General features: G+C 35.3%; 6 protein-coding genes across 7 annotated transcripts; 4 read left to right on the top strand and 2 right to left on the bottom strand.

The window, feature by feature from the left end:
• Positions 1-29: 29 nt before the first annotated feature.
• On the top strand, positions 30-3,582 carry LOC137810292 (late embryogenesis abundant protein At5g17165). Its single transcript, XM_068611477.2, has 2 exons — positions 30-236; positions 3,066-3,582. The coding sequence occupies exons 1-2, from the start codon at positions 136-138 to the stop codon at positions 3,364-3,366; spliced, it is 402 nt and encodes a 133-aa protein (XP_068467578.1). The 5' UTR covers positions 30-135; the 3' UTR covers positions 3,367-3,582.
• Positions 3,583-5,839: 2,257 nt separating this feature from the next.
• Positions 5,840-7,895, bottom strand: LOC137810290 (zinc finger matrin-type protein). Its single transcript, XM_068611473.1, has 5 exons — positions 7,578-7,895; positions 7,421-7,500; positions 6,906-6,981; positions 6,337-6,462; positions 5,840-6,242 (listed from the first exon to the last, which is right to left on the bottom strand). The coding sequence occupies exons 1-5, from the start codon at positions 7,893-7,895 to the stop codon at positions 6,093-6,095; spliced, it is 750 nt and encodes a 249-aa protein (XP_068467574.1). The 3' UTR covers positions 5,840-6,092.
• A 402-nt stretch (positions 7,896-8,297) lies between these two features.
• LOC137810291 (PLAC8 family protein) lies at positions 8,298-11,058 on the top strand. Its single transcript, XM_068611474.2, has 4 exons — positions 8,298-8,437; positions 8,860-9,047; positions 9,769-9,995; positions 10,571-11,058. The coding sequence occupies exons 2-4, from the start codon at positions 8,867-8,869 to the stop codon at positions 10,739-10,741; spliced, it is 579 nt and encodes a 192-aa protein (XP_068467575.1). The 5' UTR covers positions 8,298-8,437; positions 8,860-8,866; the 3' UTR covers positions 10,742-11,058.
• A 347-nt stretch (positions 11,059-11,405) lies between these two features.
• LOC137810280 (Tetratricopeptide repeat (TPR)-like superfamily protein) lies at positions 11,406-14,283 on the bottom strand. The gene has a single exon (XM_068611461.2). It carries the CDS (start codon positions 14,156-14,158, stop codon positions 11,855-11,857), a length of 2,304 nt encoding a protein of 767 aa, XP_068467562.1. The 5' UTR covers positions 14,159-14,283; the 3' UTR covers positions 11,406-11,854.
• A 655-nt stretch (positions 14,284-14,938) lies between these two features.
• Positions 14,939-20,897, top strand: EMB1270 (Pentatricopeptide repeat (PPR) superfamily protein). Of its 2 annotated transcripts, XR_016518359.1 has the most exons (5): positions 14,947-17,853; positions 18,150-18,746; positions 18,879-19,079; positions 19,234-19,324; positions 20,143-20,897. XR_016518359.1 is itself a non-coding variant. In XM_068611458.2 (4 exons), the coding sequence occupies exons 1-4, from the start codon at positions 15,172-15,174 to the stop codon at positions 20,728-20,730; spliced, it is 4,455 nt and encodes a 1,484-aa protein (XP_068467559.1). In that variant the 5' UTR covers positions 14,939-15,171; the 3' UTR covers positions 20,731-20,897. The 2 variants fall into 2 exon arrangements, 1 of the variants encoding a protein (XP_068467559.1); XM_068611458.2 differs by having other exon boundaries at positions 14,939-18,746.
• Positions 20,898-22,509: 1,612 nt separating this feature from the next.
• On the top strand, positions 22,510-22,969 carry LOC137810289 (LYR family of Fe/S cluster biogenesis protein). Its single transcript, XM_068611472.1, has one exon. The coding sequence runs from the start codon at positions 22,510-22,512 to the stop codon at positions 22,801-22,803; it is 294 nt and encodes a 97-aa protein (XP_068467573.1). The 3' UTR covers positions 22,804-22,969.
• The last annotated feature ends 48 nt before the right edge of the window (positions 22,970-23,017 follow it).

Below are 23,017 nucleotides of genomic sequence, written 5' to 3'. Positions count from 1 at the left end.
TTTATTTTGTGTATAAATAGACGCTTCCTCAACCACCACATCCATCACACAAACCAAGCTCAAGCTACCACTGCAACACACCCTTTCTCTCTCTCTTCTTCTTCTTCTTCTCTCTCTCTCTGTTCTTCTCATTGTATGGCCGCCAATTCGAGTAGTCGAGGGATCACCGCCTTGGGGAAGCGCGTCGCCAACAGGATCTGGACCTCCAAATCCCCTTCACCACCTTCAACTTCCAGGTACACTTTTTCCTCTTTCTGTTCTTTTTCTTATGTTTCTTCCCTAATTGCTGTCATTATTACATTACTAGATGAAGATGATGATGATTTCATGCTTCCTGTGTAGTTAATTAAGTAGAAAGTTAGTTAAGTAGAAATTAAACCTGAAACTGTGATTTTAATTTGCGAGCAGAATTTGTGATCCGAGTTGTGGATGCTGGCAAGTTTGTTGTGATTACTCACTACACTATTGCCTTGAGTAATCCGTGAATCTTTCGGAGATCGCTCTGTCATTTTCTAATGTTCTCGTGTTTTTGTTTATTTGTTCACGAGCCATAGTTAATTGTATATTATTATTCTGGAAATCTCTTGATTAAAAGCCGGTTTTGTAATCCGTAGATATAGTTTTCCCCTTTTTGGTGGAGGAATTTGTGTGGAGAATCCGTTTGGAAACTGTTACTGTCTTACCCCTATCTTTGGAATTGGTTTTCCCCTATTACTCGCTTCCACTTTTTCTTTCTTCTGTTCTTTTCTCGTAATCTTTCCCATTCCTTATCGTTCCTCCATAACTTTTTTGGGGTGACATCATAGCTAGCTTTCTGGGTTCGTGTGCTGCCAATTTGCATAATATAATAATAATATTATTATTATTGTATTGTAGTGGAATGTCTATGTCTCCTTCCATCTTGGATTGTCCTGTACTGAGATCATCCATTTTCCTTCTCCTTGGTGATGGTGGTTCAGTTGGCGCCTCCATACATGGGACTAAGATCCGTCACTAATAAATTTTTTTTTTTTTTTTGAGTTTCCCTTTCTGGGGCATTCAGCATGATTTGAAACGAATAAAAAAAGTAAAAGGCATCTTCATCCTTGGTCGCTGTTGTCTTTTATCTTTCTGAAATGTGTACGAAACGTATGATTTGACAACGGAAAATATTAAGTCCTTGGTTGGAGTTGGATGCCAAAGAGACACACAGCAAAAGAAAGTGGATGAGGATAATTGTTTTCCAACTCATCCTCCTCAATCCACCCACCATGTCCCTTTCCCGAGTCATTGTACCTGGGTAACTATCAAGTTGCTTCCTTTCCCTTTTCAACATTTTGTCACCAAAGTTTTATTATTATTATTATTATTATTATTATCATTATTTCTTCTGTTGTAAGTATATTTGAGTGTTTTATTTTGTTAAATTTATAATTTATGAAGTATGGATAGTGCTTTTCTCTACCCATTAGGATGAAGGCTATGTTAAACTTGTGGTTAAGAAGAAATTAATTACCTTTAACTTTTAAAAGAACTATGATTTGAAATTGGTTTAATTAAGAGCATATCCTAATTGAGCCATCAGTATGATAATTGTTGCTCAAAGATGGATATTTTGGTCTAGGACAGTTTTGTTAACGTGAATGGAAAATTTGTTAACGTGAATGGAAAATTTGTCTACGTGGAAAATACATAACGATAAGATCAGATTAGCTTTTGTGGGTCCCATATTTTAATTATTATTTGTTGATGATGGAAAATTAGAAAGGGGGACCTGGGTTGTAACTATCTGGCTAGAAACTTTTTAGTTTTAGCACCTTTTTGTCCGTACCACTTATTAGTATTTTTTAGTGTGCCCTTAAGATTGAAAACCTGTTTTTTAACACCTTCCCAATCGAATGGAGCTTTGGAATCTCAGTACATAGTTAGAGTAGCTTTTAATTAATTGGAGCTTAGTAATGTGTGTTTTATTTAAAATCAAACACACACTTAAAAAGCTTTGTATTCTTCCACTAAACAAATAAAATTTGTTCTAAATTTTTGTGTGGATATTACTTGTAAGGCTCTATATTTCTGTGAATTTAATTTTCTTTCTTATTGGGGGCCTTTTCCATTTAGTATTTTTATCCGATGATTCTTTAATGTAATGTCTGTTATGTGTTGGCATGTCCTTATTGTCTGCCACCCTTATTTATGCATATCAATTTTTATGTTTTTGTTTTTTTATTTTTAATTCAATGGCTAATATTTGATATTTAAAAGTGATACTTATTCTGATGTAGAACCACTGATTTGAACTTTTTCCCTTTTTTTTTCCTACATTGTTTTAGAACTTGTTTTAAACACAAATTGGTGTGATTAAATAGGTACTATTTATTTAACTAATAGCATTAATTAACATCAGCGTCTTAGCTGTACTTTCCAGCATACAGATCAGAAGCGAGTTGCATGCTTCAATAAATTTATGTTTATTTCTTGTTGTGATATGATGCCATTGGACTGCCTGCTAGAAACCATTTTTGTTAATGTTATTATCCTCTGTGTCAGCCTGTCCTAGTCCTAACCTCGGAGGACTTCAATAATTCATTTATTCAAATGTTGTGTGGTGGATATGATGTATTTTTTGGTACCATTCCCTTTTTATTTACCTACCAATCTGTAAAATTTATGACATTTATTTTCCTTATTATTCAAGGCCTCTTCTTTCAAATGCATTTTTAATTTAGTTAGTAAAAATCATAAAACTTAGCTTTTTTTAATGGGCCTTGAAGAAGAAGAAGGCGTGGAAAATGCGTAGTGAATACTTTAATTGGGTCGGTTGGTGGTCCATATCTCGATAAGCTCTTATATACCCATCACGTGCCTCTACTCCTTCTGTTTCGACACCTAACCATCCAACGCATACCATTCCTGACACGTGTCTAATGCAGATATATCTTCAAAATCATAGTTTTTTTTATAAATATTAATATTTTGGATTATTTAAAACGTATTTGATAGTAATTATTTGATAGTAAAAGATGTAGTATAGTAGAATGATTATTTATAGTAAGGGTGATAGAGATTGTTGAAATGAATGAAAGCAGGAAGTCAGGTGGAAGAGCAGCATACAGCAGCAGCAGTTCGGTATACGACAAAAACCCTGATGATCATATCCACTCTGCTCCTGTCCCAGACGATGTGAACCACGCCACCCAGTCAGGCAAATACTGGGCCCCACACCCTCAGACTGGGGTATTTGGGCCTCCCGGCGGCGACCACCTTGCATCTCCTCCGACCTCCACTGGCGGCGGAGAACGCCCCTTTCACTCTGATGTGCTGGAGGAGAAGGCCTGGTTTCGCCCCACCAGTCTGGAGGACTTGGAGAAGCCTCACTCCCTTCCTTAAATACCAGCACCACCTGCAACCAACCAACCACCAACCACTGTCATATATATTATTAATAATAATAGAAAATAAATAAAGAGAGAGACAGAGAACATAGTGGTTGGTTACCCTATTTAGCTTGCTTTTGTAAATTCACTACAGTATGATGCATAATCATGTATGTTTCTTATGTCTGTTTTCATGCTACTTTAATATGCCTATGTTTCTACTTATAAATGTCTCCTCTTCTTCCTTACCTTTTAACTTTCATTACATGCCACCTCAATAAATCTCTAACCCTAACTCACTTCTCAACCTGTGATGCATATTTTCAGCCTAACAAATGCCATAAATGAAAATATATTTTCAATACTCAAAATTATATATACATATATATAACTTGTTTCAAACAAATTTATTTTATAAATGATAGTTAACATTAATTATATCTTTTTGAGTCATAAAATTGTTACATTATATATGAAAGTTTTAGTTTATAATTATAATAATCAATATCTTCTTAATAAGTATGTACTAAGTTAAAATAACTATTATAGTTTTCGAAGAGGAAGCATTACAAGATTCGGTTGAAAATGTGAATATCATTTAAAACTAAAAAGTTCAGTGTAATATGTTTTTATTAGTAGTAAGTTTGTCCATTAACATTACAATACATAGAGTTAAAAAGCAAAATTAATTTTTTTTCTCACCTAGAATTCTAAAGACTGATTAGAAAACAACCAACATAATTTTATTGCTCTCCATTATCATTTAAAAACAAACAAAATATGTTTATTAGATTTAAAAAATAAGTAAATTATAACTACTTTATTTTATTTGATTACATTTGTTATTAAATAGCCTAACTTTAACTAACCTTTGACTTTTATTACAACATTTTTCATTTTGCGATAAAAAACATTTTATAAAAATATTCAGGACCAGTAAATTTTAATGTAATTACTTAATTCTTTTAATTTGTGTTCATTATTAATAGGTACTTTGTCTCACTTTTATATTGATTTTTTTCCCAATTTTATCCTATTATTTTATATGTTTTGAATTTAGTTTATTTTTTTAATATTTAATTTTTTTTTTCCTTCAAATTAATAATGATAACATTACCATGTCACTTGCTATTATCTCACCAGTTACTTTTATATAAAGTTAATTTTGGATGATGAGATGTAATTAATATGAAGAAAAAGATTATGTTAATTTCTTTATAAAAATGAAATCAATTTGAGAATGTTTTAAATAATGGAATATGAAAAACTTTAAAATAATAGGATTGAAGATTGTTAAACTTAATAAATATATACTTTTTAAGTGTAAAAACTTTGTATAATTAATCCCTCAAAAATAATTATTAATAGAATTTTATCAAGATAGTGGTTAAAATAGTCAATAGTTGCTATAATTATAATTAATTTCTATAAACAAGAGTAGGCACCATGTTGACCTTAAATCCAATAACTAATACATTTAGCCATAAGTCCTAAGACTTCTAGTCCATGTAAGAAGAACTCTAATCTTTTTTAACTCATTTAATATCATTTACTAAGATATTGATGTCATGAATTAAGGGAATAACTCAAGTTATTTGAAAAATATGTTTTTATTAAATTGATCTATAAAATATATTTTTAACTTAGTTTAGATAGGAGTATATTTAACTTAGCATTGGTTAAGATACTTTCAACTTTGTTGAGATTATTTTGCAAGGTCTTATTTAGAGTTATTTCACTTCAATTTTACTAATGCATACATTACTCTTCATGGTATGGTATGAGAGACAATATTAAAATGCATGTTTTATATAAATAAATAAAAAACAGTTACTAGTACAGATAGTTAAGAGTATTTTCCACAGCAATTTTTAAACATACTTTTTGCTATCATATTAATATACATTATTTATCATGAAAACAATTATTAACACTATCTTAAACACTTAACATGCATTTTATCATGTTCTCTTTTATTGATTAAAATTATTTAAAAATCACAAAATCACTACATTAAATAAATTGTAAAGCTCACTAAATTTTTTACAAAATTCAATAAAAGTGCCCCATAAAATAATGTGTTAGAAAATATATTTATAAAATTTTGCATATCCTAGTTCATGGAAAGAAGATTGGGTTTTGATGGAATAAAAAAGATAGAAAAGTTGTAAAAACTAGGAGACTACCCACTAGGCTAATTTTCATGCATATATGAGATGAAAGGCTTGAAAAGTGAGAATGAAGCCAAAAATGTCTTGTGATTTTTTTTCTATCATAATTCAGTAAAATAACTCTATACTCAATTATGAAATTCACACAATCAATTATGAGTCTAATTTTCAATTTTTAATATAATAATAATCTATAAAAAATAATAAACATCAGCCTGGTATCCTCTTTTTATACTACAAAATAATATTCACTTATCTAAATATATAAAAAGAGAAGTAACCAGATTCATGACATGAAGAGAAAGGTAAAAGATATAGAGAAAAAGTGAGGTGTAAGAAAGGTAGAAGAAGAACAAGTATACAATATTCTTGTTGTCTATACACTATGGCACCTTCAATATCATCTAGTAAAACCAGCCATGAAAAGAATTCATCTCATGATGGCAACATGGCAAGTGATCAACATTAATTAAGACAACACCATAGTTTCACTGAAACTCCTCAAAACTAATCAAACAGCTGAAGGGGTACCAGCATTGGGCCTGAAATTTGACTGAACCTTCCAAGTTCAGTGCTTGTTTCTTTCTTTATCATCATCTTCCAGGTCTTCATTCAAGTGCTGGCGGGGTTGTAAAGGTATCTGTGAATCTTCCCAACCTCCAATATCCCTTGATCGTTCTTGGGCATGTGGCAGGTTCTTCTCTTCTTTCTTGCTTCCCTTAATTCAGAACAATTGCAATCAACATCACAGAAAAATACACAACAACTTACTTACTTACAAAATGTTACTATGTTAACACAACAAAGAGCACCTCCTCAGCCATTTCTTGATGCTGATTCAAATGACTTATTTTCCTATTACTTGATGATAGCTGATCTGCGACATTCCTGAATAGTTGAAACCCCTGAATATCTCCATTTCTAATGCTTGCTTCCAGCTGCAATGTTAATCATTCTATCAATTTGAAAACAACATGAGCTACAACATGGTTGGTATAAGCCAGGCTACTAGCACTAGATATTTTCAAGTCCTAGTCAAGTTCTAAAAAAGATTTGCGGCCACAATGTCAAATGTCAAGGTTTTGGGGTTCTTCAACCATATTGTTGCAACCACAATTGGGGGCACAATGGCCACAAAATCCTGCAACAATAAGGATTGCAAAGAAATAGCAACTGAAATTTAAAGTCTTGAGTCTAATCATTGAGCTCTTAGGAAACTTTAGCATTGGTCTGTTGGGCAATATTTTTGGCTTTATCAAGATTAAAAAAAATACAGTAAACTCCAAGACAAGTAACTGGCATGACATGGGAAATGTACATATAAGAAAAACATGATGAGCTTGAACAATGTACATATAAGAAAAACATGATGAACTTGAACCTGAATGTGAACGATGCAGAATAAAATGCTTGCAATAGGCAGCCAACTTTCTTCAGGCGACAATGATAGGTTTGACCTGATGAATCACAAAATCACATCATTCTCAAGCAAAATCAAACCAAGCATAGGAGTAACATTACTAATCAAATGCTCCTTGGGGGATACTAATTGTTCTTTGACCATACTTAAAGTGAATAATACAAATATCCTGTTGGGATAAGAAGACAAAAAAACAAGATAAAAATGAATTTAACATCTTGCATAAGCCAAATCAACTCATCATCTCAATTGTTGAAAAAGACTCTTGAAACTTTGATTTAGTTGCAAAATAATTTGAAGAACAATCCTCATGTCAAACTTGATCGAAAAAAATAAAAGAAATTGAAATGTAGGAAACTTAGAAAGTAGAAGGAAACAAAGCAAAGTGGAACACACATATTATTGTGTAACATGCTATCAAAGAACCACAACGACCACATATATATAAATGGTTCTAGTTACAAAGGAAAAGGAACCTGAGATAAGGAACCATATAAACAAGAGCGTAGACAGCATAACGTCGTTTGCCAGAATCGAGCCACGCGAAAACCCAACTCTGCAAAAAATTGAAAATCGTGATTGCAGTGTCACTGATAATGCAAAATGGAAGAGTTTGGAAGGAAGAGTGCATACGAGCCAATTGAAATAAGGGATGAAACTGAGAATCCCCATGACGGCGAGCCTTGCGTCGGTGGTGGTGACGGCGGAATCAGCATCTTGGTCGTCTTCCGGGGAAGCAGAGACGGGAAGAAGCAGAGAGGTGAACATGCAAGCGCCGATTGCGGCGGCAAAGGGGGCATCGTCGGTGAAGAGCGCCGAGCAGATGTGGTTGTTGTTCCTGAATTTGGAAATGGGTGGGTAGGGTTTGATTGGAATTGCATGAGAAGGGTGTTTGAGAAAAGGGTGGAATTTGAAAGAGGGGTATGAATGAAGGATGGTGGAAGAAATCATGGTGTTGGGTGATTCAAAAACTGAAAAAAAATGTTTTTTTTTCTCTGGGTTTTGTGAAGGAAGAGTTAGAGTTATGTGAAGAGGCAAAAAAAACACTAAACCCTAAATTACTTCACCATGCTTCATCTTCTCATTCTGGTTTGGTCGCAGAATTCACCCAAAATCACTTCACAAACTGTTTGTTCAGTGTCACCATCGCTATACAAACAACACTTCGTATGAATTAGGAAAAAATTCACCTTTCTAATAAACTAGTGAAAAAAATGAGGTTTTTTTGCATCTATTATGATAATTAAAAACACTAAAAAATTGATATATCTATTATTACAATAAAAACCTAAATTATACGTGAGAAGGGAAATGGGACTTTTTTTTTATGATAGTTTGTTTTGTATATAACGAAAAAGAAAGAAAATGGAAGGCAAAAGCAGAAAGCTTGAAGTGAGTAACACGCGGGAGTGAAGAAAAGGCAAGATTTGGTTTTTATCATCGAAACAAGAAAAACCTATTTCTTCTTAGTTTTACTTTCTCAACCTTCCAAGGTAAACCTCTTTCTTTTTTCTTCGTCTATAATTCACCCTTCTCTGATTATCGATGTCTGTGTTTTTTTTTTGTAAGAACAATCATTTGGGTCAGATCCGATTTCGCCCAATTTTATGCTTTCGCTTTAAAATCAGATGAAAACTCAGCTTACAGTGTTTGTTCATTGTTGTGGTGCTATAAATCTGCCAGGATAAGTAATGGGGCACCTTTTTTTTCTTATCTTTTATCAAAGATAATTTGAATTTCAACTGGGTTGATGCTAAATTTCATTTTTAAATCAAATTTTGGAGCTTTACGTTCTAGGTTGGATGCGATCAAGCTGGGGTTTATCGCTTTCACGTTGTCTTACCTAATTTTTGTTGATAAAATGCTTTTAGAGGAATTATTGGAAGAAATTTGATTGATGGGTTGATTTTTGCAGAAGCAATATGAAGAACCAGCACGGTTATGTGCCACCTGCATACATACCTTTGGGGCAGTCAGATTCAGAGGCAGTTCATGTCTCTTCGCTTCAGCGTAATGAACAAGATCCTGGTAGCAATGGATCAAACCAAATGCAGGCTCAGTGGTCTTCTGGAATCTGTGCTTGTTTCGATGATACGCAGAGTTGTATGCTACTTCCTTACCCTGTGACCTCATTTAATACAAAGGTGCCTCTTGACCATGTTTTAAGGAAATTTGGTTGTGTTCCTTTGGTCCTAATCATGATAAGTATCATGTATTTTAAATATTTGCAAGTTCATTCGGTGGAACCTGTTTTTTTGCGTATCTTAAGATAAAATCAAAATGGAATTGTCACTATGTAATAGGTTTCTCTTTTTCTATGAATACCACATAAGGCTGCTTCTTGGAACTTGCACATAGCATGAGCCTCACAGCACCACGTTTCTCTATGACAAAACAAAAAGGATCAAAACTTTTCTGTAACATAGTTCTAATTTCAAAATGCTGGTTTTGGGTTTTAACTTCATATCATATTCATTTTGGTGAGAGCCCTATGCACATGATCTCCCTTTGTTTTCCTTGCTCTGAATGTGAAAACTTCTCTTTATTCTGTGATAAAATCCTTTTCTGTAAAACCGTATGGTATCCTTTCTTCAAAATCCTGAGAGGATTATTCTAGGCTACATTTTAAGCTTTTATTTTCTATCAATATTGGATTATTTTTATCTTCCTTTTTAGGTGTTTAGTTGTACTACTATCAATGTAGTACAGCTTAAATTGTTGAAAATATTTATATTTGAGTGCTAAAACTGTTGTTTTTTGTCCATGGTGATAATGTTATTTATCATCTAAATTGATTGGCTGCAAACATTTATCACCTGTGCAGGTTGTATAGGTTGTCTTTGTCCTTGCTTTCTCTTTGGGAAGAATGCTGAATTTCTGGGTTCTGGAACATTCCTGGGATCATGTGTTACACACTTTATATTATGGAGTGTGGTTAATACAGCCTGCTGCTTATTAACTGATGGCTTGTTTTTGGGTTTACCGGGATGTCTTGTTTCCTGTTATGCCTGTGGCTACCGTAAGGCCTTAAGATCAAAGTATAATTTGCCGGTAATGCTATTACAACTATGCTTTACATGAATTCTTATAACATTATTTTCTATTATTGTAGTGTTTGAAACTTGTGACAATTCTCTGCAACCTCAGTCCTGTAATATAAGTTCTGTATTTAGCTATTGCATTGTCTCTTTTTGAAGAGACTGGTTAATGAAGTATTAAATGGTTCTTAACTGCAGTTAGTCTGTCTGCCTGTTCATTGAATCAGAAGTAGCCAACCCAAAACATAATTAGAGACTAGTGAATTCAAAATGCATCTATATTTAAATGAAAGAAAAGAGATGTTTATCTTCACTAAGAAAAGATTTTTCCCTCGTGGTTGATCTAAAAGGCAGATTGAAGGATGTTTCTGCAGTTTTTTTTTTTATTTTAAGGAAGGCTGGTTCTCTTAAAATGCATCTTGTACTCTCAAATAACAGTTCCTTGTGTGATAATAATCTATACTTCTTAATTTGCCTATAGTAGACAAATTGGGGTGTTTAAATGTTTTTATATCTAAAATTTTGGATGTCTAATAAAACAGATGCAGTGATGATTGTATGCTATAATGATGTTCTTGCCATGTATAGGAAGCACCCTGTGGAGATTTTGTTACCCATTTTTGCTGTCACCCCTGTGCCATTTGTCAAGAGTATCGTGAGATATGCGAAAGATCTGGGGATTCTGAACCCACAGGCTTGAAGCTAGCTGTAGTTACAGCTCCAACAATCCAGACAATGGAACCTGATTCCAAGAAGTAATGCAACAGCCCTTCACCCCTGCATCATGACTGTGTATGATCTCAAGGGTTCAAATTTGACTGAGGCCTGTGGTTCATTCAAATTGAAGGCTCCAAGTTAATGTAGTTATATATACTACAATGCCTGCTATCACCCTTTCTCAGTTTTACCTTCTTAGTTCTTCTGCAAAACTAGAAGAATATCATATAGCCATTTGTACATAAAAATTTAGTGCTTTGATTCTCAGTTACATTACTTTTTTAGTCCCATCTGTACCCTTTTTACTCCTTGAAAGACTAGTGAAACAACATATACCATGGCATTACCTAATTTGTTAATATCGTGATCATTCTTGCAGTTTTACTTGGTGTTTTGCTACTCTTTTGAATCTCGGTTTATGGTTTAGATTTACGTTATTCATAATTGGTATGTCATTTAGTGAGTAAGTTAATGAAGCTTTACCACTTTTTTCTAATTGAGATTCATCAAACCCCAACCCATATTACAGTGCATGCACCGGACCAAAACAAAGTTACACGTGAAATTATTTTTCTACACCATTTCCATTCTCTCTATCCACAGTATTTATTGTTAATATTTTAATGTAATAATAAAACATGTATTTGCTACACTAGTCATTAAGATTCAACAAGCAATCATTAAAAAATAATCAATCAATAAAGTTAATAGATGTTTATACCCCAGAAATGTACAACACGTAAAAAGCCTGCCTGTTAGTAATTTACTAATTTACATTTGTTTTCAATTTATTACAATATTTACAATTGAACATCAGAAAGCAGCAAATATGCATGTTTTGCCGATATGCTGTTGAGATCTATAATGTTCTGATAAATACACAATAAAACATCACTCTATTAATATATATGAGATTATTCAGTTAAAAACTCAGAATAATCACCCTATGTAAGTTATTCCGTCCTCATAAATATAATGAATGAAGAAATGTTTTTAGATGTTTTCTATACCATTGCATTGATTGCTCAGTAGAATTTGTGTGCTTCCTCAACTAAAGAAAGTAGACCCAAAGGTTCCATCATTCAGGCACAGTTTGATCTAGCTGAAAAATGCAGGTGTAGTTATACCAGCCATTGGGAAAATGCAGGCTGTATTTTACCAAAAGTCATTACAAGAGCATGTTGCATATTTGAAGTGGTGAAAGCGGTTTGAATCTCGAACAACAATCTCCTTCTGAAATAGATATGATGCTAATTTCATGAAGTTGTGGCAGTCCACACAAATACGAATATTCTTCATTATTTTAATGACCTTCTCACCACAAGGCAAACTTCCCTCATTCATTATGGCAAATACCAACGCCATCTTCTCACTGTGATGAAGCAACTGGTCTTCTTTGTGCTCCACTTCGGTGTCATATAAGGCTAAGCTCAGTTCTGGCACATAACCCATCTCTTTCAATTTTCCAATCAATATCTCAAGCTGGCTTAATATGGCCTCTTTATGCGGATGGTATTGAGCACCAGAGCCAAATTCATGAACCTGCTTCCCAATCTTAACCAAGCTTAATCCTGGTTCTTTTCTTACTTTATAGTTACTCATTTCCTTCCTAATCAAACAAGCTTCTGTAAAACTACCGGCAGAGGAATATACGTTTGACATTTGCACATACCCCAATGAATTGTTTGGTTCTAACTCCTTAAATTTATCAGCTGCTAATTTGGCTAAGAGGGTCTCACCATGTTTCCGGCAAGATCCAAGTAATGAACTCCAAATCACAGAATCTGGTTTCATTGGCATTTTACGTATCAACTCCTCAGCCTCAACTATCTTTCCAGCTCGTCCATAAAGGTCAACCATGCAAGAATAGTGATCTAGTTGAGGAACGATACAGTGATCATCAGACATAGAGTTAAACAATTTCACTCCTTCATCAACTAGTCCAACGTGACTGCAAGCTGAGAGAAGTGCAACGAAGGTAGCTGAATCTGGACAGACTTCCATTCGCTGGAAGAGCTCCAGTGCATCTTTAGCTTTCCCATGTATGGCATGAGACTTCAGCATTGAATTCCAAGAAACCAAATCACGGTTGCCCATTTCATCAAATACTTGTTCAGACAAAGCTAACGAGCCACACCTCGCATAAGCATGTATCAAGGCATTACAAAGAACAGTATCTTCCTGAAATCCCTTTTTAATTATTTGTGAGTGAACAGCCATGGCATGTTGCTCAGTCACAAAATATGCACAAGCTTTTAAGGCAATTGAGAATGTATACCAGTCGGGCAAATAATTTTGATGATGAAGCTGACAAAAAAGGAGGAAAGCCTGCTCAGGATCCCGTTCTGCAAACACAGAAATAAGAGCAGTCCATGATACAATATCCAGTTCGCTACTTGTATCAAGGAAGATCCTGTAACAGTCAGAAATGTGTCCTCCAAGATTTGCATAGGATTTTATCAATGCAGTTATCACTTCAATTTCTGTAATAAAACCGCTTTTAACAGTCAGACAGTGCAGTTGAAAACATTTCCGGAGATGCACGTTAATGTCGTCAAAAGCACCACACTGATTCAGTGAAGAAAAGACACTAAGCAGCGTGGCACGATCAAACCCAATTCCATTGCAGTACATGTGTGTAAACAGGCGAATGGCTTTGTCCCCAAGTCCACGAAGTTGAAAACCTGCAATCATTGAATTCCAAGATATAAGATTTCGATATTCCATTGACTTGAACATGGTCCACGCATCATCCGCTGCCCCATCATAACCTCCGGTGGAGCCAGAGTGCTTGCTATACATTGCAATAAGAGCATTTGCAACATATACATTGGCATCCAAAGAAATTTTCAAAGCAACTGCATGTAACTGTATGCCACGTTCAATGTCATGCTCCTCACAGGCGCTAAGCAAACTCGCAAAAGCAAATTCGTTGGGGCGAAAGTGAGCCAGCAAGCCAGAGAAGAGAGAGAAACACTCTCTGATTAGGCCAGATTGAGCATACCCGGAAATGAGAACAGTCCAAGAAACAATGTTTCTCCGTGACATTTGTTCAAACATGTAGCGGGCATAGGATAAGTGGCCACACTTGCAGTACATGTTTAGGATGTGATTGGCGAGAAAAAGGTCATTTTGAATTGTGGGGTCTTTGTGCAACATGTAATGGTGCAGAGCCATGCCATGTTGGAGGCACTTTTTCTGAGCACAAGCATGGAACAGAGAGGCACAGGTTTGAAGGGACAGAGAACAATGGGTGTAAAGAAGTGAAAGAGCTTCTTCAATGTTGCCTTGTGTGGAAAGAGCACGTATCTTTGCATCAATTTTAGTGGCTATGGTTTCTGGTTCTGCACTTGAAGTACAAAGATTCCGCAACAGACAACGTTTGAAAAACACATAACGCACGAGCTTTCTGGAGCATAACATCAATGCAGAGAGGTTGCTCGCACCAAAAAGGACCATCGTGCCTAGTTTGGCATTGCTTGTTGTTTTGCTAATAACATTTTTGATGAATTCTAATCAATGTCATCTATTTCTTAAACCAATTTTTCTAGTGAGAACTTATTTTCTTCAATATATTGTAAATGAAAATCGTTAGTAAGTGTACCGGTCGGTCCGTACAACTGAGTTAATATCTGGAAAGTATCGATCGAAACCGTTAATATCTGAAAAGAATCGACCGAAACCATCACATTTGAAGAGAATTAACGAGACTAATCAATAATCAAATACTAGATAATACATTCTTAATTATAATCCAAATCCTTAATATGACTTAATAACAAATAGTCCATAATCATATAAATAAATACAAATTCCAATAATCGTTATCATTCAATCCTAAAAGCACCAAATGCCTAACATCGAAATTTCAGTAGAACGTCAAAGTGTTTTTGTAGATATCATCTCGCGAAGATAAGGAGTAGAAAAAAAAGAGGAGTACAAAGAATTCAATCGAAAAAAAAGAGTGAAAAATAGACCGATGAAGTGAAAAAAAAGAAATCATTATCGGGGTTCAATAACAATAACACAGTAAGTAAATATTTATTGTTTGATTAATTGTTGCAATCTATACTGGTCAACAAATTTTTAAATGCCAAATACCAAACATGTGAAACACCTTTTTTAAAGGAGATTTAAATTTTAGTTTGTCATAATGTAAATGACTACCCTTTTTGTCAAACTCAACCTTGTTGGAATGCAAGCCATTAACTTGACAAATATAAGTATAAAACTGAATCATTTCTCTCACACCAAAATATCTGTATTCCTGGATAACAAAGACTGAAGAAGTGGTTCTAAAACTGTGATTCAGTTCTTCTACACATTTTCTGCTACTCTCCAATCTTTCGCATTTCCCATAACAATTCAAACGATAAATGTTGCATTTTACCAAACCCGAAGGAATATACAGTGTCATACATGAGCTGAGTAAGTTGCAATTGCAACAGACACACCTCCTGAACTGAGAAAACATGTCTGTCTCAGTGTCAGGTTCTCAAGTTCTTAGTTTTCCCTCAATTCCACGACCACATTCGAACCCTCCGCACAAACCCGCTGCACTTCCTTCCTCTTCTTCACCTTCCACTGCTTCCCATGACACTGAAACCGATTCCTCTTCAGAACCCAACGCCGTTAAGACCGTCAAGTTCGTCTACGCCAGAGCTTCTCCTTCAATCAGATGGCCCCACCTCAAACTTTCCGAAACCCACTATTCCACGCACACCCAATTACCCCAAGACGATATTTTCCCCGCCAAAACTCAACCTTTCGACACCCCAGAGGAACCCCCAAAACCGGGTCGCATTGATGTAAACGACGACGAGGGCCAAGAAGCCCTGGGGAGACGCAGCAAGACGAGGGTGAAAAAGATGAACAAGTTGGCGCTGAAAAGGGACAAGAATTGGAGGGAAAGAGTGAAGTACTTAACAGACACGATTCTGGCGTTGAAGTCGGAGGAGTTTGTGGCGGGTGTGTTGGAAGAACGCAGAGTTCAGATGACACCAACCGATTTCTGCTTTGTGGTCAAGTGGGTGGGTCAGCAGAACTGGCAACGCGCGCTTGAGCTCTACGAGTGCTTGAATTTGCGGCACTGGTATGCGCCCAATGCGAGAATGGTTGCAACCATCTTGGGTGTGTTGGGAAAGGCCAATCAGGAAGCTCTTGCTGTTGAAATCTTCACGAGGGCCGAGTCAAGTGTAGGGGACACGGTTCAAGTGTACAATGCTATGATGGGTGTGTATGCGCGCAGTGGTCGCTTCAATAAGGTAAAGGAGCTGCTTGATTTAATGCGTGAGAGAGGATGTGTGCCTGATCTTGTGAGTTTCAATACTTTGATTAATGCAAGGATGAAGAGTGGTGCAATGGAGCCTAATTTGGCTCTTCAGCTTTTGCATGAAGTGAGGAGGTCTGGGATTAGGCCTGATATAATAACATACAATACCCTTATAAGTGCTTGTTCAAGGGAATCTAATTTTGAGGAAGCTATAGCAGTTTTCAGTGATATGGAGTCTCACCGGTGTCAGCCTGATCTGTGGACTTACAATGCTATGATTTCTGTGTGTGGTAGATGCGGGCGTCCCAGGAAAGCTCAGGAGCTGTTTACAGAATTAGAGTCTAAAGGGTTTCTGCCAGATGCTGTGACTTATAATTCCTTGTTGTATGCTTTTTCCAGAGAAGGGAATACCGAAAAGGTGAGGGATATTTGTGAAGAGATGGTGAAGAAGGGATTTGGCAGGGACGAGATGACATACAATACTATCATACACATGTATGGGAAGCAAGGCCGGCATAATCAAGCACTGCAGCTTTATAGAGACATGAAGACTTTTGGTAGGAATCCTGATGCAGTTACGTATACTGTTTTGATAGATTCACTTGGGAAAGCAAGTAAGGTCGAGGAAGCTGCAAATGTGATGTCTGAAATGCTGGATGCGGGAGTTAAGCCCACTTTGCACACGTATAGTGCTTTGATTTGTGCTTATACCAAGGCTGGGAGGGGAGAAGAGGCTGAAGAGACATTCAATTGCATGCGTAAGTCAGGGATCAAAGCTGATCATCTAGCTTACTCAGTTATGTTGGATTTCTTTCTGAGATTCAATGAGATGAAAAAGGCTATGGGGCTGTATCATGAAATGATTCGGGAAGGTTTCACGCCGGATAATGGTCTCTATGAGGTCATGATGCATGCACTTGTGAAGGAAAACATGTGGGGTGTTGTCGACAGAATTATTGAAGATATGGAACAACTGGGAGGCATGAATCCACAGATTATTTCATCTGTACTTGTTAAAGGGGGGTGTTATGATCATGCTGCTAAAATGTTAAGAGTTGCCATCAGCAATGGCTTTGAATTGGATCATGAAATATTTTTGTCTATCGTGAGTTCATATAGCTCATCTGCTAGATATTCAGAAGCGTACGAACTTCTTGAATACATGAGAGAACGTGCTCCAGATCATACTCAAATGATCACAGAAGCACTCATCATTATACTTTGCAAGGATAAAAAGTTAGATGCAGCCTTGGAGGAATATAGAAGTAAAGGAGGACTTGGTTCATTTAGAAGTTGTACCATTTATGAATCTCTTATTCAGGAATCTATACAGAATGAACTCTTTGACGTAGCTTCTCAGATTTTCTCTGACATGAGATTCAATGGTGTTGAGCCATCTGAATGTCTGTATCAAGCTATGGTGTCTGTCAACTGTAGAATGGGTTTACCTGAGACAGCCCACCATCTGTTGTATCATGCAGAGAAAAATGGTATTATACTTGATAATAATGTATCAGTTTACGTTGATATCGTTGAAACGTATGGGAAGTTAAAGATATGGCAAAAGGCAGAAAGCTTGGTAGGGGGTCTCAGGCAAAGATCTTCAAAAGTGGATAGGAAGGTGTGGAATGCTCTAATACATGCTTATGCATTCAGTGGTTGTTACGAAAGAGCTAGAGCTATTTTCAACACAATGATGAGAGATGGCCCTTCTCCGACTGTAGATTCTGTAAATGGTCTATTACAGGCTTTAATTGTCGATAGGAGACTGAATGAGCTTTATGTGGTAATCCAGGAATTGCAAGACATGGGATTAAAGATTAGTAAAAGTTCTATTCTTTTGACACTTGAAGCATTTGCTCAGGCAGGAAGCTTATTTGAGGTACAGAAAATATACAATGGAATGAAAGCTGCTGGTTATTTTCCTACCATGCATCTCTATAGAATAATGCTTAGATTGCTGTGCAAATGCAAAAGAGTAAGGGATGTAGAAACCATGTTATGTGAGATGGAAGAAGCAGGTTTTAAGCCTGATCTTCAAATTTGCAATTCCGTTCTTAAATTATATTTAGGTATTAATGATTTTAAAAGCATGGGTATCATTTACCAGAAGATTAAAGATGCTGATCTTAAACCAGATGGGGAAACTTATAATACATTAATTATAATGTACTGCAGAGACTGTAGACCAGAAGAAGGACTTTCATTGATGAATAAGATGAGAACCCTTGGTCTGGAACCTAAGCTGGACACATACAGAAGCCTGATCACTGCATTTGGTAAGCAACGCATGTATGAACAGGCAGAGGAACTTTTTGAAGAGCTTAGATCAGATGGTTATAAACTGGACCGTGCTTTTTACCATTTAATGATGAAAATGTATAGAACTTCTGGTGATCATCTGAAAGCTGAAAATCTACTGGCCATGATGAAAGAATCAGGGATAGAGCCCACGATTTCCACTATGCATTTGCTTATGGTTTCCTACGGTGAATCTGGGCAGCCTGAGGAAGCTGAGAATGTCCTTAAAAACTTGAAAACAACAGGAGTGGTTTTGGATACTCTACCTTATAGTTCTGTTATTGATGCATATCTCAGAAAAGGGAATTTTGAAGCTGGTATTGAAAAACTCAAAGAGATGAAAGAAGCAGGCATAGAACCGGACCATCGAATATGGACGTGCTTTATCAGAGCTGCAAGCTTGTCTGAGGGAGCAGATGAAGCCATTATTCTTTTAAATGCACTCCAAGGTTCTGGATTTGATCTACCAATAAGGTACTGATTAGTTCATTAGACTATTATTGTATTCTTTTAAGCTAAAAGATCAGTGTTTATAGTCACTAAGCGAAGCACAAATTTACTCTTTCATATTTGTCCAGTGAATAATATTTACTAATTGTTCTATAGGCTTCTTAAAGAAAAATCTGAGTCACTAGTTTCAGAAGTTGACCAGTGTCTGGAGGGACTACAACCTGTGGAAGATAATGCAGCCTTTAGCCTTGTGAATGCTTTGTTGGATCTCTTGTGGGCATTTGAACTACGAGCCACTGCATCATGGATTTTCCAATTGGCCATCAGGAGAAGCATTTATCGCCATGATATTTTTAGGTAGGTGTTTATTATAGGTACTTCTGCATAATTCATACACACTGAAAAAATTTTAAACTGCTGAGATACTGTGTATCTCTTATCACAATTACGTTTCAACTGTAGTGTCCCTAGCTCGGTAAAGTTCCTTATTGCTTGTATCAATCAATTGCAGAGTTGCTGATAAGGACTGGGGAGCTGATTTTAGAAAACTATCTGCTGGATCAGCTCTTGTTGGTCTTACTTTATGGCTTGATCACATGCAGGTGACTTCTCTTTCCCTTTTTAGTGCTTTCAAAATTGCTTATGGTCGTTCACTTCCATGGTTCGAGGCTACATACATAACCATACATGCATTATTTCCATGTTCATGTAATATTTTTATGATAAAGAGCTTCAGGGCTAGCTAGTAAGTTGAAACGTGCTATTCTATGCTACACAAGTGTTTGCACTTTTGCAAAATTCATCACATGCCCACAGAAGTTAGCTATCTAGTAAGTTGACTAGGATTTTTTACTGTTTTAACAGAGGTTTTCTCAATATCAAGGTAACCGATGCCATGTGTGAAGCTGATCCACTATTCCTATTGATTTCTATCTAATTTTACTCATAAATTGCTTAGGGTATTGGAAGATATGATATAAGAGGTTGAGGTCATATGTACTCTTTCCAGCTGGAGTTCATCTCATCACTCCTTCTGTGTCACACTTTTGCACACAGAAGCCAATCAAGCCAAAATTATGCTTCAAGTTTCAAAATAATTAGAACACGTTTCAGCATATGAATTCATTGTTTAGTTAGTCTTTAATGGTAATTGACATTAAAATTGCTTGCTATATAAAATCAAAAGCATTATTATTATACTGTACCCAGACTTGTGTATGGAATTTTAACTTGTTGCTGACCTATTCTGGTTCTATACATTTTCCAATGTGTTTAGTTTGTTATATGAAAACTAGGAGCATTGTTTGATGAGCTGCAAACATTTACATTGTCATCATTGATGTCAAATACAATGTTCATTGTTTAATTATCTCTAGCATCTCTGTTTGACCTTAACATTGGAATGTTGGTTTCAATGCAGGATGCCTCCTTGCAGGGCTATCCAGAGTCACCAAAATCAGTTGTACTCATAACAGGAACAGCAGAGTATAACATGGTATCCCTTGATAGCACAATGAAGGCATACCTTTGGGAAATGGCATCACCTTTCCTTCCCTGCAAGACCCGACAAGGTGTCCTTGTAGCAAAGGCTCATTCCCTCAGAATGTGGTTAAAAGAATCACCATTTTGCTTGGATCTGGAGTTAAAAGATGCTCCAAATCTCCCAAAGTCAAATTCAATGCGGCTAATTGAAGGATGCTTGATAAGACGTGGACTTGTTCCAGCATTCAAGGAAATTACTGAGAAACTGGAAATAGTAAGTCCCAAGAAATTTTCCAAACTGGCTTTGTTACCTGATGAACAGAGAAGTAAGACCATTCAAGCTTATACTGAAGGAAGGAAAGAGAAACTGGAAAAAAGAAAGAAAATTGTTGACCCCAAAAGGCTGAAGAGGATCATGAAGATCAGGAACCTTAAAAGAAGGAAATATTTTCGGGAAGCATCCATTCCAAATGCAATTGGGAAACAAAGGACTTTCAAACCACTTGGTACCGAAAGACTGTCATAATGTAATGCCACAAACTCTGCATTTTGCAATTTTACGTTGTACAGATAGTATTCTGCCTGACACAAACATGAACTGTTGACAAAAAAAATAAAATTACATGTTATTTCTTAAATGGTGTGTCCATGTTAGACACCGACACTGACTCAGTAAGATACGTATTTGTTGAATATTTGATTCAAACAATATTTGTTGAATTTTTGATAATTCTAACACAGTTCTAATACGGATAAATACATTTTCTAAAATTTTAAACTTAATTGTATAAATTTTTATTATGATTATAAAACTAATAAACAAATCTTTTTTAACCATTTATATTAAAAAAAACTGAATTGTTTACATAAATTTTTATTGTTAATTTATATAAAATATAAATTTGTATTCCTGTATCCTACATTTTAGAGATGTATTTTTGTGTTATTAGGATTTGTGTCCGTGTATATATATATATATATATATATATATATATATGTTAAATAGGTTATTTCTATTCAATTATCCAAATGTTCATTCAATTGTATGACCCCATACAAATTTCATAAGCCAGAAGAATTGACTCCTATCTCTCTTTGTGGGGGTGAATGAAATCATAATCTTAATATTTCTAAATTCCTATCATTCTCGAGTTTATATCTTAATAAATAATAATAGACTTAAATGCATGTTTAATTCTTGAAAACAAAACGAATTTTATTTTATTTTCTGTAAATTATTTTCTTTAATGAATAAATGTAAGGATATGACGTCTCAAAATAAATTTAGTTAGGTATGAAGGAACACAAGATAATGATTTTAAATTTTAGAAAAAAAAATTACAAAAAATAAAATACAAAAATGATTTTTTCTAATAAGAACTAAATTCAAAATTCGGTCAGTTATGATTGAAAAATAAATATTAATAAGAATGAAAAAAATAAATATAAGATTAATATCACTTCTTCAACCATCTTCATAAATTTTAAAATTCCTAAAATTACCTAAAAACAATATTTTACACTATGGGGGAAAGTAAAAAATTATCCATAATTCAAAAGTAAAAAAGTAAAAAATTATCCATAATTCAAAAGTACTACTTTAAATAAGTTATGGATTATGTAATCTCGTTGTAAAATAAGTTTCAGATTACTTTCCTTATGAATTACGTTTTAGTTCAGTATTATTGTTAGTTGTTATTTAGTTCAGTATTTTTAGTTGTTAAATAAGTTCTGTATTACTTAATTCAAAACTTCTAATTTTTTGGCTTCCAATTAGGTATTCCGTAGTGTAAAAACATTGTTTCTATTTTTATCTTTTTACTAGGGTAATTTTGAAAATTTTAAAATTTATGAAAGTGGGTGAAAAAGTGATGGAGGTGGAGGAACATGCGAACCAAATTGATTCTGAACTTATAATAGTTAGCTCAGACCAACCTTTTCAAACTTCCCCTTTCCAACACACAGCACACCGATGACACATGGGTTCGATCGCACCGCTTCAATTGTCATCTGAAGCGATTTCTTTCGCATAATTGCTTCGTCCTGTTCGAGTTTGAGGTAATGAACATCGCCATCTGTTCGAGAGAAAAAAATATTTGTTTACGAACTGTTTGATAAAATGCCTAACCTGGATTTGAAGCCTCAGTAGGGTTTTCAGGTTGCTGATTCTGATATTCCAAAGGATTGAGATTTTCATATTGCTATCGTTTCCATAACGTTCCAATCTGATGTAAAAAAATGTGAACGAACTCACCGAAAATCGTTGTTCTTTGTGTGCAGAATCTACCCCCGAAAACAAGATGCGATGGGAAGCTCCAAAGTTCAAAGGCTTTCTGGGATGCAGAAACAAGTACTCAGTCTTTTCAGAGGGTTTCTGCGTGCAGCACGATCGAAATCGGAGGAAGAACGGCGCAAGATAGAGGCAATTGTATCGCAAGAGTTTCGGCAGAATGCAAAGAATGTGGATCGGAAGAATTTTCTGTACATTGAGTACTTGCTTCGCCGTGGCAACAAACAGCTTGATCAACTAAGGGACCCTGGTACCACCGGCTTATCTTCATTGCAACTTCATTTCTCAAAAACTGATTACAGTGAGTGACCCTTCAAGTAAGGGTTAAAAATGGTTGTAACTTTAGCATTACATTTATGTTTCTCGTCTATGATTCAATAACAAATGCTTGCTTGTTAAGCCTGCCAAACTCTTTTATCATCGAGTAGACACAGCTTCATATTATACATTCAATAAATTCCAAATTTCAATCAAATAATGCAAAGTATCTTGATTGTAAGAATGTGTTAGACAAATCTTCTCT

Source organism: Phaseolus vulgaris, chromosome 2 (assembly GCF_051622355.1).
Source record: "Phaseolus vulgaris cultivar YP4 chromosome 2, ASM5162235v1, whole genome shotgun sequence".
Taxonomy (NCBI): Eukaryota; Viridiplantae; Streptophyta; class Magnoliopsida; order Fabales; family Fabaceae; genus Phaseolus; species Phaseolus vulgaris.
The sequence above is the reverse complement of the archived record's forward strand: the minus strand, read 5'-3'. Positions and strand labels throughout refer to the sequence as shown.

Bases quoted from the DNA above. Each gene is read 5' to 3' on its own strand.
- LOC137810292 (XM_068611477.2), top strand. From the start codon at position 136: ATGGCCGCCAATTCGAGTAGTCGAGGGATCACCGCCTTGGGGAAGCGC. The intron at 237-3,065 runs GTACACTTTTTC...GAATGAAAGCAG, and splicing joins TCACCACCTTCAACTTCCAG to GAAGTCAGGTGGAAGAGCAG.
- LOC137810290 (XM_068611473.1), bottom strand. From the start codon at position 7,895: ATGATTTCTTCCACCATCCTTCATTCATACCCCTCTTTCAAATTCCAC. The intron at 6,463-6,905 runs GTTCAAGTTCAT...TTAACATTGCAG, and splicing joins TCTGCATCGTTCACATTCAG to CTGGAAGCAAGCATTAGAAA. The intron at 6,243-6,336 runs GTGCTCTTTGTT...TTCTGAATTAAG, and splicing joins ATCAAGAAATGGCTGAGGAG to GGAAGCAAGAAAGAAGAGAA.
- LOC137810291 (XM_068611474.2), top strand. From the start codon at position 8,867: ATGAAGAACCAGCACGGTTATGTGCCACCTGCATACATACCTTTGGGG. The intron at 9,048-9,768 runs GTATGCTACTTC...TCACCTGTGCAG, and splicing joins TTTCGATGATACGCAGAGTT to GTTGTATAGGTTGTCTTTGT. The intron at 9,996-10,570 runs GTAATGCTATTA...TGCCATGTATAG, and splicing joins GATCAAAGTATAATTTGCCG to GAAGCACCCTGTGGAGATTT.
- LOC137810280 (XM_068611461.2), bottom strand. From the start codon at position 14,158: ATGGTCCTTTTTGGTGCGAGCAACCTCTCTGCATTGATGTTATGCTCC.
- EMB1270 (XM_068611458.2), top strand. From the start codon at position 15,172: ATGTCTGTCTCAGTGTCAGGTTCTCAAGTTCTTAGTTTTCCCTCAATT. The intron at 19,080-19,233 runs GTAGGTGTTTAT...AATCAATTGCAG, and splicing joins TATCGCCATGATATTTTTAG to AGTTGCTGATAAGGACTGGG. The intron at 19,325-20,142 runs GTGACTTCTCTT...GTTTCAATGCAG, and splicing joins TATGGCTTGATCACATGCAG to GATGCCTCCTTGCAGGGCTA.
- LOC137810289 (XM_068611472.1), top strand. From the start codon at position 22,510: ATGGGAAGCTCCAAAGTTCAAAGGCTTTCTGGGATGCAGAAACAAGTA.